The sequence below is a fragment of the Amphibalanus amphitrite genome, unplaced genomic scaffold (genome assembly GCF_019059575.1).
Source record: "Amphibalanus amphitrite isolate SeventyFive unplaced genomic scaffold, NRLGWU_Aamphi_draft 000421F_arrow, whole genome shotgun sequence".
NCBI lineage: Eukaryota > Metazoa > Arthropoda > Thecostraca > Balanomorpha > Balanidae > Amphibalanus > Amphibalanus amphitrite.
The window spans coordinates 6,141-21,884 of NW_024881915.1; the positions used below are offsets into that span (position 1 = coordinate 6,141).

Consider the following 15,744-nt stretch of genomic DNA (forward strand, 5'->3'; position numbering starts at 1 on the left):
CCGAAAATACTCACAACTCCGTCCCGACGACCACGCAGCACCGCGCACGCCACACTACTGGCACAATGCCAAAACTGCTGTCACAGCAGAAATGTTTTTTATTCTCGATTGCAATTATGGAATTATTTATTAAACAGAAGACGATCTTTCCGAAAAACCGACTGATTTCATACACAGATGCATGGAAAATAAAAAAATCCCGGGAAATTTATTTGTATTGTTTTGTCGATTTTGACATGCTCCTAGTTTGCAGCCATATTTCGATATGTTCTACAGGGAGTTCAGAATTATTTCAGGACCAATCTTTTCCTCGTTCATTTTCCCGTCGATCATGAAATTTTTAGAGCGGAACAATTAGTTTCCAGGCGGTCCGAGCGGTTTTCGTGAGAAGGGTGCAAAAATCGGCGTCATTTTTAGAGCCTCGACACCAGCTCAACACAGGACCCTATGGGAGACGGTGAAGTAGCGGGAGCAATAAATAGAGCGCTCTAATTTTAGCTTATTTCCCTGTAGTGTCACCGACTGAACCTGCCCCGATGAGAAATCAGGTCAAAGTTGCCATACTTTGCACTTTGCAGACTGGGTAGTGGGTAATTTAAGCAAAAAAAAAAGAACTAGAAAGGTGTTTCTTAATAGAAGTTCAAAAATAACAATAAAAATCCATTTAATTGGCCTAGCTTTGGGACAACTCTTTGCAACCCATTTCAATTAACATCATATGCCTTCCACATACCTTAATGACGTAGTTACTTGTAAAGCGTGCAACTAGATCTATGTGACTTTCGCAGTCACACCCAATTAGCAAAAATTAACGCAATTAACGCTAAGAACAACGTCAGCCAAGGCCCCCCGACTCCCCGTCTTGGAGTTTGTTTACCTTAGCGGTTAACCATAATGAATGCGCTATCAGCTACCATATAAAGTTTTTTCCTGAAGAATGCAGAATGTTCAGAAAGAAATTTGAAAACGAAAACGTATTGCAATAAAGTATTTATTTATTACCTGTGTGAGGGCTTTAACCTGTCCATTTTTTATGAAAGCAAAGCTGCTTTTTCTTTGCAGTAAGCATGTGTTAAGCAAAAGTTGTAAGTGCTTAACTTTTTCCTTGAAAACTCATTGCTCAATATAAAGGGATTACTCTATGAATAACTTAATATGGAAGCTCATACGAAAACAGCGCACCAAATCCTAGGAAATGTGTCCTGTTCGATATAAGAAGGTGATGGAGCGAATTTAGTAATTTTAGGGCATTTTAGTCGTAACCTTTGGTGAAATATTACATTATAAACGCCCATTTTTCATTTAGGTTTGTTTTTAAGCAAGAAAAGTTAAATAAAAATGTTTTTTTACCATGAAACAATCCAGAATCAATGGGTGTAGATTAAGAATCGTCTCCGGTTATTCGTGCGCCCAAAGCTCATCGAACAGCATCCGTCCGTTCATTTGTGTTCACAGGGATATGGGGTGGGTGCGTGATGAATGAATCGAATGAATGAATGAATGACGGATTGGTACATTGGACGTAAAATCTCATTTTTCGTGTTGTGCAAGTGATTTGATGGCGTATAGATGGAAGTGTGCTATAAAATGGTGTGTGGATAAAGGTATGAAGTATTTTTCTGTGTGGGCTGTTGCCTGTTTCAGTTTTTTTTTATATCAGAAATTCGAAAAGTAGATCAAAATCAAGATTGAGATAGATGTTTCATTTTCAGGTCAAGGTGGTTCATTGGGGATTTGGTGGGTATTATTTTGAAGGTCTTAGAGGTTAATAAGGGTAAAACTTCAGTTTCAGTTAGTTGTCATTTGTTTGACATTTGAATTTTGAGTTTTGCATTATTTTGTTACTGTTGCTCCCTTAAAAAATGGTGGAATCTGAAAACAGGGTGCCAGACTCGGAGGGCACATTAGGTCACATGACTTTATAGAACTTCTCCCCCTCTTGCTGCCTACCACTGGGTAAGTGTTGTGCAGCGAGCCAAGCCTTCTAGCCATGCAGTAATTTAAAGACTCAGACCATTCACGTGCGCTGCTCCATAACTTTGGCTTTATTCAACAAAAAGGCAAGCACCATACCTGCATCAAAAAGCATGCATCTCAACTCTCAAGCATTTACAAAGCAGTGTTGCACAGCTCAAGCAAACACATAAACACCACAAGTGTCATGTGATTAGGTACTGATTTGTGAAAGTGAATTTCAAGAGCCTTGATCCAATTGCCCCAGGCCCCCTGCTTTCAGACTCCACTAAAGAAATAAAAAAGCATGTGTGGGTAAGTTGGTAGAAACATCATTTTTCAACTGTGGCTTGAATGCTTTTGAGAGGAACTTGGTATGAGTCTGAGCTCTGAGATGTTTGCTGGTTGTACAGTTTGGTGAGTTACAGAGCATCTTGATATTGATTGATAGACAACATTTTTCATTAAAAAACAGACAAAAACAATGGGAATAGTTTGATATTCACATATCACAAATACCCTAGCCTCCTCAGTCATCTCTTAAAGGGACCCTCCCACCTTAACATTAGTTTTGAGTTGAGATAGCCAAATTGGTGGCCATGACCTGCAAATACCGGTTTGGACACTCACAACATCGAAAAATGCTTTAATTCGAAGATATGGAATTTCAAACTTGCAGTTTTCGGATTCTAAGGGGCTAATGCATTGGAATGCCCCCTTAGAATTTGTGACGTCAGCGGAGATCTAACGTTTTTTAAATCTTAGACTAAAACCATCGTTAACACGTGGTGGTATACGCTGCTTTGCGCGCAACGTCTGCCGCACTTTAGGGCTGCCAAATTATTGCTTCCAAATAAAGTCGCTAGTAACGGGAGATCCCAAAAAGTAAACAAAAGTAAAAGCCTAATATCTTGAAAACCAGTGAATATTTTTCGGTGAAATTTGGTAGATATTCGTTTTCGCTCTTTCTGAACCAAGGGACATCACTTTCATGCCAATTCATTAACTTTTTTGAAGGTGGGAGGGTCCCTTTAAGTTTCCACACTGCTGCGCTGTTCTTATTAACAACTCATCTGTATTATCTCCACCAATAGGTAAGGTGTATGTCTTTTTTAGCCTCCTTCAGAAAACCAATTTTTGTTTGGGATGAGGGAGGAGGAGATTAGCAGTGATGAAAAATCTGATTGAGAGGAGCTCAGAGAAACTGAAAAGAGGCTGGGGGTGCACTGGAAACAGACCCAGTATGATTAACTCATGCATAATCCATAGGTAGTGGATATGGTGCTTTTCCAAGGTCAATGAAATCATCCAGCTTCAGTACAAATCAATATTCTGAGATGAAATTGCAGGTTTGAACTTAGGTAGAACTCTGATCTTTTATAGAGACCATTGTAAAGGGTAGATATGCTACTTGTTCAGAACTCAGAACTAAATTAAAACTCATCAGATATCTGGAGCTATAGATAGGGACAGGCGCCAGGGCTGAACAAGACTGCTAACAATGTTTTTGTGTTTCAGGTTTTCTACAACAGTGAAGTAGCCAGCGTATCCAATGAGGACTGAGGCCATTGTTTTGTCAGACAATGGAGTCACTGCTGCTGTCCGAGTTTGTCAACTCAACTGGGGCTGAGCCAGGACTGGCCAGAGACCTCCTGGAAGGTGGGTGCCACTCAGCCTCAGCACAAATAATTAGCTGGGTGTCATCCAAACTTACTTCAAACTCAGGGCGATAACCTGCAAGCAGATATTCTCAAAGCTGTTTATTATGTCCTGAGGTCAGATTGATTTCAGTATTGTGTGGTGTCCACTGTAAAATAGTGAAAGTTTTCTGCTGTACAGAATCTTACTCACCCATAACATCAAGCTTCTAGTTTGATAGCATGTTAATTGTTAGCGCATTCTATTAGTCTAAAGTAGGTAGGTACCTACATTTGTTAAAATAACCACAAACAACAAGTTTTTAAGATCAAACATCACAATCAAACATGTTGTAGTGTAATGTCAATTGCATGCAACTGTAGCATTAGTGTTTTCTGATCTGTTAAATGTGAATTCTGAAGCTGAGCTATACTTTATGTCGTGGTGTGTCGATCACTGTAATTGGTCTTCCCCTTTCAGACCAGCACTGGGACCTAAAGGCAGCCACCCAGGCATTCTACTATCTCAAGGGCCTGATGCCGGCTCCTCTGCCTGTATCGGCGCCGGAGGGTGACCACGCGGGCAAACTGCAGCGAGCCGAGGCTGTGGAGATACTGCCTTCAGGTGAGCTGATCCAGTGGAATGCATCACGTCCTGCCAGGCAGCCAACGAGGACACCTGAACTGGATGGGCATGGAGAGACTGGGAAGCCTCATGCATTGTCTTGTCTTTCAATCAGTCTGCTGCGCTAGACCTGGGAGGGCCGTCAGCGATGCGTTAAAATTTAGATCAAAATTATCAGCGGTGAACCGGGCGAGGTCAACATCGGGCGGTGGCCGGTGAGTCCGTGGAGTCATTCACAACAAGCACCGCTTAGCCCTGCGAGGCATGGAGGCTCAAAGCCACCCATCCATTCATCCGGAACATTTTTTTTTTTTCAATCATTTACGTGAATTCCGAGTTCCGGGAATGGTTTTATTTTAATATGAGCTCAGTTTGCTGCCTACACTGCCCACAGCCAGACAGCTGTCTCATGGTATTTAAGGAAGTTACTCATCGTTCTGCATCGAAGTGAGGCAATGTTACCCCGTGCCTCGCTGGGGGGGGGGGGGGGGAGGGGAGCAGAATCTGCCCCCTCCTGTTTTTCGCCTATAACTTCTAAACGCGTTACGCCAGCGACGTCAAACTTTCAGTACCTTATCATACATCAATTTAACACGTTCTCTGAAAATTTGAGCGAAATCCTTCGTTTTTTTTAAGAAAATGACGTTTAAGTGACGTCATGTCGCGCCATTTTCGCCTCAAAAACGGCAAAACTTCAAACGCCGCTAACATCTTCATTTTTAAAGGAATCAAGGCGTAACAAAAAGGTTCTACGTGATTCTACTTTGTCTATCAAATGGCTTTCTCCGTTTTTTGAAAATTTTGGATTTTGGCCCGATTTTTTTTTCTTTTAAACTGACTTTTGGGAAAATAATTATAACATCCAAAATTTTGAGTATCGAAAAACCGGAACATATGTCAGAGAAGTGGTCTATGTGCACCTACATACCAATTTTTTAGGAGAATAGGTTTAAAAATGTGGGATTTTATGATGTCGTAAATTTTTTGAAAAAAAAGATTTTTTGGACGTTCTAGACCTCGTACAGAAACAACAATAGCACCATTCGATTCGCCGTGAAAAACTGCATCAGATAGACATCTTTTTAGGTCTTAACAACCAATTTCAAGATTTGACCTCACTTGACCGGACCTTGACCTGACCCCGACATGAAATTGATCCAGATGTGGTCCATAGCACTTATTGAGTGTGCCTTTTGAATTCTATGAATAAAATGACCCATAAAACATGCGTCGCACTTGCCCCTTTTTATATTTCGTTTTTGGTGACCTGACCTGACCTTGACCTTGACCTAGCATGATATTGTATGCAACGAATATTGTCTTGGTAGCCTAAGAACACGTTTTGGGCAACCAGTCTCAGTCCATTCTTCGGCAACTACGGTGCAAGGCCGATACTGTAGAAATTTGCATTTTGTACCCTTGACCTGACCTTGACCTCACCTCTGACCTACTTAAGCAAAAAAAATCGGCTCTTAAGATCCGCCTTGTTGAGAGCTTTCGATTGCCGTTTTCCCCGTCTTTCTACGACTATCGGTTCGGAAGTTAGCCCTCCAGCTGGGCGCATAAGGCTGAAAAGTGAATAGTCCAGCGGGACGCGCATTGCCATTCCCGTGTTGAAGTACTCAGTATGCGCTGACCGTTACCCCACCCTGACGCCCTCAGAACATAAGCTGGGCAGGGGCATCTCTCGCGCCACCGACAACGTGCGTCTGGTGTCCGAGGCCCGCTCGCAGCTGGCGCGCCATGACGTGCTGGACGGCGGCGGCGGCGGTCATGGCAGCCGCCCGGGCGCGCCGCTGGACGCCCCCGACCACACCTTCCTGCTGCCGGATATGACCAACTTCGAAGGTGAGGTCCGCGGCGCGCGTCCGGCGGATGGGCGTGGACGGGCGGCGGAGTAGGACGGCCTTGGAACTCGCCGTCTTTTAGTTACGTTTGGTTTAAACCGTATATTCTCCGATTATTTTGTATTGGAAATATTTGTGTGCTTTTCGCAACAATGTTATTTTGATTTGACGTCTTGGTATTGATTCTGGAAAATTACGTTAATAAGATGTTATTTTTTCACATATGTACAACCGACGACGCGCCTGGTGTTGAGAGTCAATCTCCAGAGAAACTCTGTTTGACCGTTCGTCCGGGAAACCTGCGTTTGTAGCGTCCGGCGCTGTCAAACTAAACCAATATGGGGCCGGGTCTGTCGAGGTTTCGGTACGGCTTCCGTGGGCCACTGCGCCCAATCCGATCGATGGCTGTCACTCGGCGCCGTCACGACCGAAGTTTCGCTTGCATAATTTGCTGCGTACTGAGACAGGCTGCGAACTTGATGCAACTTTAGTGCAAGGCTCGGTTCTTTGTGTTGAATATGCAATTGCATAATGCATATTCACCGCCATTTTAGCAATTAATGATCGAACGTCGATTATTATGTTACTGGCTAATGTGCCAATTTACACTGTACAGTTGTCCAGGTCATGAATGGTGTATGGTGGCAGAATAACGTCCAGTACAGCGATTGTTCTTATCCCCAGCACCTCAACCCCGTCTATCCGTCAACCTGTTCTCGGCGATCTGCTCCTTCGCCCTCCCTCTGTGGTTCTAAGCCCTCTCCCCGCTGCTCCGCCGCTCTAACCGCCCGGGGCGATCGCTTCCAGACGGGTTCCGCCGGTTCCTGGAGGAGGACCTGCTGGACCGCGGCACCCTGGTGTCGCTGGAACAGGCCGGCCGGCTCAACTGGTGGGCGGACGCCGGCGTGTGCCCCCGGCTCTGGCCGCTGGCCACCTCAGGTGGGTGACGTCACAGGTCACGGCGCAGGTCACAGGTCACAGGTCACCATTCAAAGTCGGTACACAGGTACGGAGTAGTCGGTTATGACTGACTAACAGGCGCTTTTCTTGAGACAAATGTTTTCACTTATTATTGCCAGCTATGGGTCCTCGTTCACGGAACTGGGTCGCGCCTCACAGGCTTAGCATAAGCTTCTCCCTATACGCGACGTTTCATAACTAAAGCTTTCCTTTCTGTGGAGCAGTTGTTTGATATGAGTTGAGTCATTGTTTGTATGCCACCTGAAGTATATGTCAGAAGGCACGCTGTTGGGCTCATCCATGGTTAACGATGCAGCAGTAAAGTGTTTGCGCTGTGAGGTTAACTTGCTTAATGGATAATATTGCGGTAATTCAGAGAAGCCAAAACATCTATGGGCGTTAATATCCCGAAGCCAGGAGTCGGGGAACAGGGTAGCCTTTCTGAAATGAAGGGTTCGCCACCAGTTCGCTAAAACAATGGTAGCATTGAATCGCCGTTGTCTGAATCGTGCAGTGAATGTCACGTTCGTTCCGGAGTCGGAGCGACGTTGTATGAATGGCCGGAGCGGACGTTTATCCGCCCCCGCCCCTAGCATTTTATTTGGCTCCATGCAGGCTCGAAATCAAAACCATCGATAAACCCCTGACGGGCCTGACGAGTGGCCTCAATGCGCGCTTTTACTTTATTTGTGCAGTATTAACATTCGCGTGTCTTTGTGCCGATCAGGCGACGGCAACTGTTTGCTGCACGCGGCCAGTCTGGGCATGTGGGGCTTCCACGACCGTCTACTGACTCTGCGGAAGGCGCTGCGCCCCTACATGACGGACGGACCGCACGTGGCCGCCTTCCGGCGCCGCTGGCGCTGGCAGGTGGCGCAGCAAAACACTGAGGCCGGTGAGCGATGAACTCGACGGGACAGTGGGACAGGATGATCCCCCTCCGGGCTGACCGTCTCGGAAATTTCTTTTTTTGTGGTGTGTGGTTGGGAGTTGGCGTGTGTCCATATGATCAGCATTCAGCACTGCGTCCGACCAATATACATAATCGCATTATTTCATGGCTGAGCGAAGGGTTATGGCTGCGCTGCTCGTGAGTTGTACCCTGACCCTTCCCTTATAACGCCTGTTGAGTATCCATCCGTTTGGTGGCAGGTCTGGTGTACTCTGAAGAGGAATGGGAGCGCGAGTGGAAAAACGTCATCACGATATCCTCCAGCGACCCGCGACAAAACGGAGACAGCGCTCAGTGCCGGTCAGTACATGACGGACGACGTGCATGTTGGGGGGAACAGCTGTGCAGCTCATTGGAGCTCAGTGTTACATTGCACTTAAATGTCAGCGGCATTTTTAACCTCAATGTCTTTATGTAGTTGATGAACAGGCTCGAACCTCTTTGTTCTCACTCCGTCAGCGGTCCTTTATCGGTCCGTGGGCGTGTGTGTTCCGTAATACCCCGCCACCGGTTTCCGTGACGTGAGCTATCTATTATTCATTGTGTACGCCGCAGTCACGCCTGCCCTTCCCCTCCCTCTGACGGTCCGGCGCCCCTCCCACCCCGTACAGTGAGGAGACCCTGAACGGCGGGCCGCCGCCGCTCTCCGTGTACGAGTCGCTGGAGGAGATCCACGTGCTGGTGTTAGCGCACATCCTCCGGCGGCCGATCGTCGTCGTCGCCGATACAACGCTAAAGGTGAGGGACCGCGGCTGGTGGGACTGGGCGTTACATCTGGCGGGTAGGTACTGAGCGGCGGCCGATACTCCACTAGGATTTAAAAACAAGATCCCTCTGATCGTGCCCCACCGAAGTGTGAAGCGTCTCTGTTTACCCTCGCAGGGACTTACACACTGAACAGTGCCCTAGACTCGCACAAAGACGTGAACACTGAACAGTTTCTATCGCTGTCCCCTCCAGGATGTGAACGGGCAGCCGCTGGCGCCCATCCCGTTCGGCGGCATCTACCTGCCGCTGGAGATCCCGCCGGCCGAGTGCCACCGCTCGCCGCTGGCGCTCGCCTTCGACGCCGGACACTTCTCGGCGCTGGTCGCCATGGCAACAGAGTCGACGCCCGTCTCCAAGGCAACCGGTGCGGCGGCGGACGGCGCTGCCGGGGACGCGGCGGCGCCCGGAGCGGCGGGAACGGAGGATACCAACGGTGAGCCAAATATTTTGCTCGTGAATGTGATTCACAATTTCGGAATCGCAGCGACCGGAGCTTATTCATGAAGGTGGAAGTGAGTGATATTCTGACGATTCTTGCGGGGAGATCGTATTAGCGCCGGTGGGCTAATTGTTCGAGTCAGATGCGTGAACGGCTGATCGTGCAGTTGGCCTGAATCCTCGATGTGAACAATGCCATTGCCTTGTGCCATTTCAGTGGGGTCGCCCCAGCCTATCCCGTCACTGTGCCCTGACTGACCTGTGTGACCGCCGCCCGTGTTCCGTGCCCGGCAGCCGTGGTGCCGGTGACAGACCCCGACGGCGTGCTGCTGCCCATCCAGTTCGTGGTCGACCCGGGCCCCGACGTGGCCTGGGGCAGCGACGAGACGGACCCGGTGACGCAGGCGCGGCTCACGCTGCAGCCGCAGCACAAGCTGAGCCTGCTGCGCGAGTACCTGGACGTGGCGGAGCTGCCGCTGCGCCGCTCGCCGCCGCCGGTGCCCCCGCGGCCCGAGCGGCCCTCCTCGGCAGCCGAGCTGACGGCGCCGGGCAGCCGCCGGCCCGACAACGCCAACCTGCAGCTGCAGACGGTCGTCAAACACATGGGCAGCATCGGCAAGTCGATGGGAAAGAAGATCCGGGAGAACCTGGGCAGTCTGACGCAGCGTGTGGGCGCGGCGCCCGGCCGGCGGCGCGGCTCGACGGGCGAGGAGCCGCCGCGGCCGGCCGCCGCCGGCTCCGCCGCCGTCGGTACGCGCTGCCACTGCCTGCTGGCAGCCCGGCTGGACACCAGCCGACAGTACGAGTACCACTCGGACATGATCAAAAACTACCTGGCGTCGGCGCGCGCGCGCTTCGCCGAGCTGGAGCGGTCGCGGCGGGAGTGCGGCTGCGGCTCGGCGCCGGGCGCGCGGCCCGAGCTGGGGCGCGCGCACGGTGTCGGCCGCTCCACGTTCTACGCCGGCCCGGACCCGGCCGAGTACGCGCGCACGCGCACCATGCCGCTGGTGCCGCGGCTCGGCCAGCCGGATCCGACGCTGTATCTGAGCCGGTCGACCTTCTACAGCGACCGGTACCCGCCGCGGCCCGGCGACGGCGGCCAGTGACACCGGCCGCCGCGGCCGCCGCCTTCACGTCAGTGTGTTCAGCCGGCCTGCACCGGGCCGGCGCCCCCGGGCCCTCCGCCGCCGCGGAGCGTGCCCTGTGTTCCTGCGCCCAGGAGCGCCTCTCTGGCTTTCAGTTGTTACGTGCAAACTGCGAACCTCCTACTCCATAGATCTGTAATGTTGCAATCAAACATGTGTTGGTCAGACCACGCGCACGATCTAGTCGTTTTACTCACAGTCTCAGCTGCAGTCTTTTAGAGCTTTGTTGGTCAGGTCTAGCTAGACACTGCGTCGGCAGGCGCGCCCGTTCGGCTGCGCCGTCTGCTCTCTCGCAGCTCTCTATGGTTGTGCCAGCCGCCGCGCCGCCCGGACCGCCTCCCCCGGCCCGAAGTGCCTGACGGCGCGCTCCGCGGCCCGCCCGGCCGTGGGCCAACGTCTTCCGGTAGTGGGCGGATTGGCGCCGCTGTCGCATCGGCAATCTCGCGTACAGAGTCTCACTAGCCACGGTGGAGGGCTGGGTCACCCCCATCGGTGACGGAGTGTTTCTACTTGTTTTAGTGTATCGCACGATATTGTGACATCGGTAATACATCAGTGAATTAGAGCTTGAGTGATGGTGCTGCGCGTTCTGTTATGAATGCTGGAGAAAATTAAGCATGAATGTTTTTCGGTACTTGATGCATATCGCCATCACTTCTTTGCTTGACGTCATGAGATGTATTCTGTGGTGACATCGGTCATAATATAATGGCCAATCGTATCGTACGTTACACCACTAAGTGGCATTTGAAACGCATGCCTGGCACGCAAGGACAATGCAATGACGAGGTAGACACTGATTTACACTTGAATGCAACCTAGCTTGCCTGTAGAAGAGCAATGATCATAACGCGATCGGCACGTCAACACTGCAGCGGCCGATCGCCACACCCGTCCCTCACAGCCGCACTGGCCGGCGTCACTCGAAAATGATCTCATTGGGCACCTCCAGTTCATCTCCGTCTCCCAGTTCCGTCATTTCGGCGGCCGGTGGCTCATCGTCGGCTCCGTCCGCGGCCAGCCGCTCGGACCGACTGCCGGCCGACTGGGCCGCCTCCGAGTCGGCGTCAGAGTCCTCGTCGCCAGACTCGCTGCTCGCCTCTCCTGACTCGCGGCCCGAGCCGTCGGCGCCGGCGGCGGCGGCCACGGCGGCCAGCCGCGCGCGCTGCCGGCGCCGCTTGGCCACCTTCCGCTCTCGGTCGCGCTGCCGGCGGTCCTCCCGGAACACGTCCCGTACCTGTTCCTCTGTGACCTCCGGGTCCGTCTTGAGCAGCTGGATGAACACTCCGCCCGGCGTGCGCCGCCGAGACCAGTTCTGTGAGACGGACAGGGGCCGAGTGAGATGGTGAGCTGACGGGTGACGATCGCACGCTGACAACATTACTCTGAGCAGTGAGCACTGAGCAGGACACTACGACAAACAGGGCTTGGCCTGTGCAAGGAATGTTGACTACCGCGTCCTTGTGCAAAACCGGAATCACAGTTGGAGATAACCACTAGCTTTAAACACAGACCTGAAAACCAGCGAAAACGGACCTAGTGTAATTGGAGCGGTGCGCGTTTTGGATTTATCGCAACCCAACGAAACAGGTACCCTCAACATAGACATGGACTCCTCGTAGTTGACGTAATGAATAGATACTTACATTGACTAGCATTCCACCGCCCTCTTCAACAGACTTGGTTTCTTCAAACAATTCGATTGATTTCTTTGTACCGATGATCTTCACTACATTTGCTGAAAAGACAGAAATCGGTGTGAGAACAGACAGACCAAAAGGCAGTTGAACGAAAAACGTCATACCCAGCGTAGCAATATCTATATCTGCTCTAAAACGAAAGGACAAAACACGCGTATCCGTAACTTGCTCGGAGCAAGAAATGTTCTTCATAAAATTATATCTTAAAAAAACTTCATTTACAAAATCCATTCCATCTAAATGCTTGATCAGCGTATTTAACTTAAAAAAAAAAACGAACAACCAAACAAAACTAACTCAAAAAGTAACATGATCCTACTCAAAGCTCCCCTATCCAGAGCGGAATACCTAATCCATGCCAGAGCGGAGAACAACCGCAGCTCACCGATTATCTCCGGTTTCTCCTCACGCAGCTTGAGTGCGATGTCGGCAGCCACCTGCTCCGTGGGACTGTCCTCGGTGACGGCCAGCGGCTCCAGCACCACCGACTCGACCTTCTTCTTCCGCCAGCCCTGGCTCGCCTGTTGGAAGCCCCTCTTGCGCGGGTTGTCGGCGGATGGCCGCTCGGGCCGCGGCGGCAGCTCGGGCAGCTGGTACGACTCCACGTCCCGCTCGACGCGCTTCCCGGAGCGCAGCTGACCGAGCCCGCCGGCCAGGTCCTCCGTGATGCCGTCCTCGGCTAGCACGGAGCTCCAGACAGCCAGACGCGCGCGCCGCGCCTGGAACTTCCGCGCCGCCTCCGCAAACTCGGCGTTATGGCCCGTGTCCATTGAGTCACCGCCGGCGGCGGCGGCGGCGGGAGTCGGGCGCGCCCGTTTCCGGCCGCCACCAGAGTCAGAGTCAGAGTCGGACGAGTCAGCGGCCGCCGGTGAGTCTGAGTCGTCACTGACGAGAGGTGGCGGCTGGATCGGCGGCGGCCGTGGCGCCACGGGACGCTCCAAGCATGTGTAAACCTGTATTTGGAAGGAAACAGTCACAGATGGTCATATCCTAAAGGATGATGGTCATGAAAAATAGGAGCTTCCATGTCAAGTGTCATGTGTACTGTCATGCTTTTAAGTTTAACAGTTTAACTTGTCATGCTTTTAAGTTTAACAGTTTAACTATCATACTGTCATGTGATGCAAGAACTCCTCACATTACCAGACAAACAATGCATTTCATGGTTTGACAAACATGCTTTATGATGAAATTTAGATGGAAAATTCGGCTAGAGAAACTAGATTTCTAGTGCAATTTATATTGTAAGTGCACTAAGCATACCGTAAAATGGGGTGTTAAGGGACAGTGGGGTGTTAAGGGACAGTTGCATGGGAAAAACTTTGAGTCATATTAACTTCCTTATTTGAGAAGGTTCAATAAAAACTTCAGTGTGGTAGTTGACACTGTTTTGCCCTTAACCATAGGACAAAATGGTATGGTTTTTCATGCAAGTGATTTGGTTCAAAAATGGATTTGAAAATCATGCTACATTTTCACAAAATTGAAACATCTCCAAAACTCTGTGTGTACCACATAAACTAGTGGGTGTACAGGGAAAATGAATGCATAGGTGTATTGTCACATGTATTACACATGTTTCCTGAAAAACTTGTGCAAATCCACCCATTCATTCATCATCCTCTTCCTCTTTTCTGGGTACATGCATATTTTGAGGTGGATAGGGACAGAGAAGAAAAAATAAAAATAATATATAAATATAATTTCATTAAGTTTTCTTTCAGTAGGCATGGAAAACACCAAATTCCACATAAAATGCTGGCAAGTTCATGCTTTTATCTCTAACATATCTTAAGTTATGTAACAAAACATCTCACACTCTCTTTTACAATGATGGGTCAATGGAGGCTGATGTAGGTAAATGTGATGTCATCATAAAAAGGCTAAAACAAAGAGGGCAACATAATGACAAGTGACTAGCTTCAACATGGGTTTTTATTGATGACAGAAGATTACTTTTTGGTTCTGTTTGCCTTATAATTAGCACATTTTCCACAAGTGTAAACTGCATTACACGTAATTGGCTAAAAAGGTCATTAGTGGTGAATGAACCTGACTTGTTTTGTGACAGAATATGCAAAACATTTCAATAAATAAATTGTGTGCCCTTCCACACCCTAATTGTGGGCATTTGATGACCATTTCTTGGAATAATATAGGTGTCCCTTAACACCCCACATTGGGGTGCTAAGGGACAGTGATGAAAAGTAATAAAAAATAATATACTTTTTTTTTTTATAAATTTAGTCCGAACCTTTTGATGGGAAGGATTCACAAGGACAGAGCCACCGCTAAGCGAAGCTTGTTGCGGTGACCATGCCCTCTACCCTCCGATCGCGCAATTCCAGTTCTATGGCAGAATTTAGAGTCCAAAGTTTAACGTGCGCACATAGCCGCGCACGGCCGGTCCCCTCACTGACTTCGCCTGGCTACGGCCTGCCACCAACCGCAATCATACCTGTCAGGAGGCCCATAAATGTCAAGCGCCCGTCGCGCTTCGAACCCGGACTGTTGTAACCGGGAACGCGTGCTCTCACCACGCGGAGTCCAACGCTCTACCAACTGAGCTTACGGGACCGGCTTAACCGGGATTTATACAGGTATAAATCTTAAAAACTTTAATGTGGCAGGCATGTAAAGCACCAAATTCCACATAAAATGCTGACAATTTGATGCTTCTATCTCCAACCCTTCTTGAGTTATGTAACAAAACACCTCAAAACTGTCTCTTAACACCCCGTTTTACAGTATTGCATTGTTCATGAATATAAACCATGAATGCATACAAACCTCTAATGTATCAGGTGCTTCCTTCAGGAGTTCTTCCTCAGACTCAATGATTTCTCCATCTTCAACCTCCATTTTGCTTCTCTGGATCTCAAGCAAGAGAAGCTTACTGTATCAGATGCCAAGAATCAGAGACACATATCCTGAAAAATGATAGTAAATTAAGTGAGTAAAATTGGTGCTCGATGGGCAATTGCTATTTCATTTGCGCCCTAACTCACCGATACTGAAGGATTGCTATTCTGGTGACTGATAAGCATTAAACTTAAATTTCACTGAACAAATCATTAATATAACATTAAATTTCATTTCATTAAATTTCACTGAACAAATCATTAATATAACGCTTGATAATGTCAGTATGCTATCTTCTTACTGAGACTGATCAGGAATCTATATTAGGGAAACTATGATCATCCAACTCGGCCAGTGCCGCGTGCTAGACACTGCCCAAGGCTATATAAATACTGCCACACTAGCAAGTGGCAATACGCCAATACTGATACCAGGATTTTGTGAGGCTGTTGAAAGCCATTTCAATTTTAAAAATGCTACAAAATAGCTCACGAAATTCCTTTTCTTTTATTAAAAAAAAAACTTTAGCCACTCCGTGAAAATGTCCAAAGCCTCTTACCATCAGCGTAAAAATCACGGTATATACAGAACCAACCAAGGCCCTATGAACTAACTGGTGAAAATAAACGTTTCGCCCGCACACAATGGATGGAAAGGCGGCAACAAGGGCTGCAATAACAAGATAATAAAAATGTGTTCAGCGGTTCCCATATTTATCTATTCGAGATGTTGATTGGTGAATGATAAACGGTTCACAGACTTTGACCAATCATGCTTCCAATAGTCTTACGCAAGCAGGTTTCTGGAACACAACTTCAAAATGTAAACATCTCACAAATGTCACAAGTGCGCCACTT

At 49.0% G+C, this 15,744-nt stretch overlaps 2 protein-coding genes across 5 annotated transcripts; one reads left to right on the forward strand and one right to left on the reverse strand.

Moving 5' to 3' along the window:
• Positions 1–1,477: 1,477 nt before the first annotated feature.
• On the forward strand, positions 1,478–10,890 carry LOC122391105 (OTU domain-containing protein 7B-like). 3 transcript variants are annotated; one of them, XM_043384765.1, is made up of 10 exons: positions 1,478–1,604; positions 3,472–3,612; positions 4,072–4,215; positions 5,878–6,063; positions 6,870–7,001; positions 7,750–7,917; positions 8,175–8,274; positions 8,586–8,712; positions 8,935–9,175; positions 9,475–10,890. In XM_043384765.1, the coding sequence occupies exons 2-10, from the start codon at positions 3,537–3,539 to the stop codon at positions 10,284–10,286; spliced, it is 1,986 nt and encodes a 661-aa protein (XP_043240700.1). In that variant the 5' UTR covers positions 1,478–1,604; positions 3,472–3,536; the 3' UTR covers positions 10,287–10,890. The 3 variants fall into 3 exon arrangements, with proteins under 3 accessions (XP_043240700.1, XP_043240701.1, XP_043240702.1); XM_043384766.1 differs by having other exon boundaries at positions 1,506–1,590; XM_043384767.1 differs by lacking the exon at positions 1,478–1,604 and adding an exon at positions 1,662–1,737.
• Positions 10,891–10,988: 98 nt separating this feature from the next.
• Positions 10,989–15,622, reverse strand: LOC122391106 (phosphorylated adapter RNA export protein-like). Of its 2 annotated transcripts, none has more exons than XM_043384770.1 (5): positions 15,447–15,622; positions 14,816–14,955; positions 12,411–12,978; positions 11,972–12,063; positions 10,989–11,640 (listed from the first exon to the last, which is right to left on the reverse strand). In XM_043384770.1, exons 2-5 carry the CDS (start codon positions 14,885–14,887, stop codon positions 11,245–11,247), a joined length of 1,128 nt encoding a protein of 375 aa, XP_043240705.1. In that variant the 5' UTR covers positions 14,888–14,955; positions 15,447–15,622; the 3' UTR covers positions 10,989–11,244. The 2 variants fall into 2 exon arrangements, with proteins under 2 accessions (XP_043240705.1, XP_043240704.1); XM_043384769.1 differs by lacking the exon at positions 15,447–15,622 and adding an exon at positions 15,189–15,286.
• Between the last annotated feature and the right edge of the window lie 122 nt (positions 15,623–15,744).

Bases quoted from the DNA above. Each gene is read 5' to 3' on its own strand.
- LOC122391105 (XM_043384765.1), top strand. From the start codon at position 3,537: ATGGAGTCACTGCTGCTGTCCGAGTTTGTCAACTCAACTGGGGCTGAG. The intron at 3,613-4,071 runs GTGGGTGCCACT...TTCCCCTTTCAG, and splicing joins GGCCAGAGACCTCCTGGAAG to ACCAGCACTGGGACCTAAAG. The intron at 4,216-5,877 runs GTGAGCTGATCC...TGACGCCCTCAG, and splicing joins TGTGGAGATACTGCCTTCAG to AACATAAGCTGGGCAGGGGC.
- LOC122391106 (XM_043384770.1), bottom strand. From the start codon at position 14,887: ATGGAGGTTGAAGATGGAGAAATCATTGAGTCTGAGGAAGAACTCCTG. The intron at 12,979-14,815 runs GTTTGTATGCAT...TTCCAAATACAG, and splicing joins AAGCACCTGATACATTAGAG to GTTTACACATGCTTGGAGCG. The intron at 12,064-12,410 runs GTGAGCTGCGGT...CTGTCTTTTCAG, and splicing joins GGAGAAACCGGAGATAATCG to CAAATGTAGTGAAGATCATC.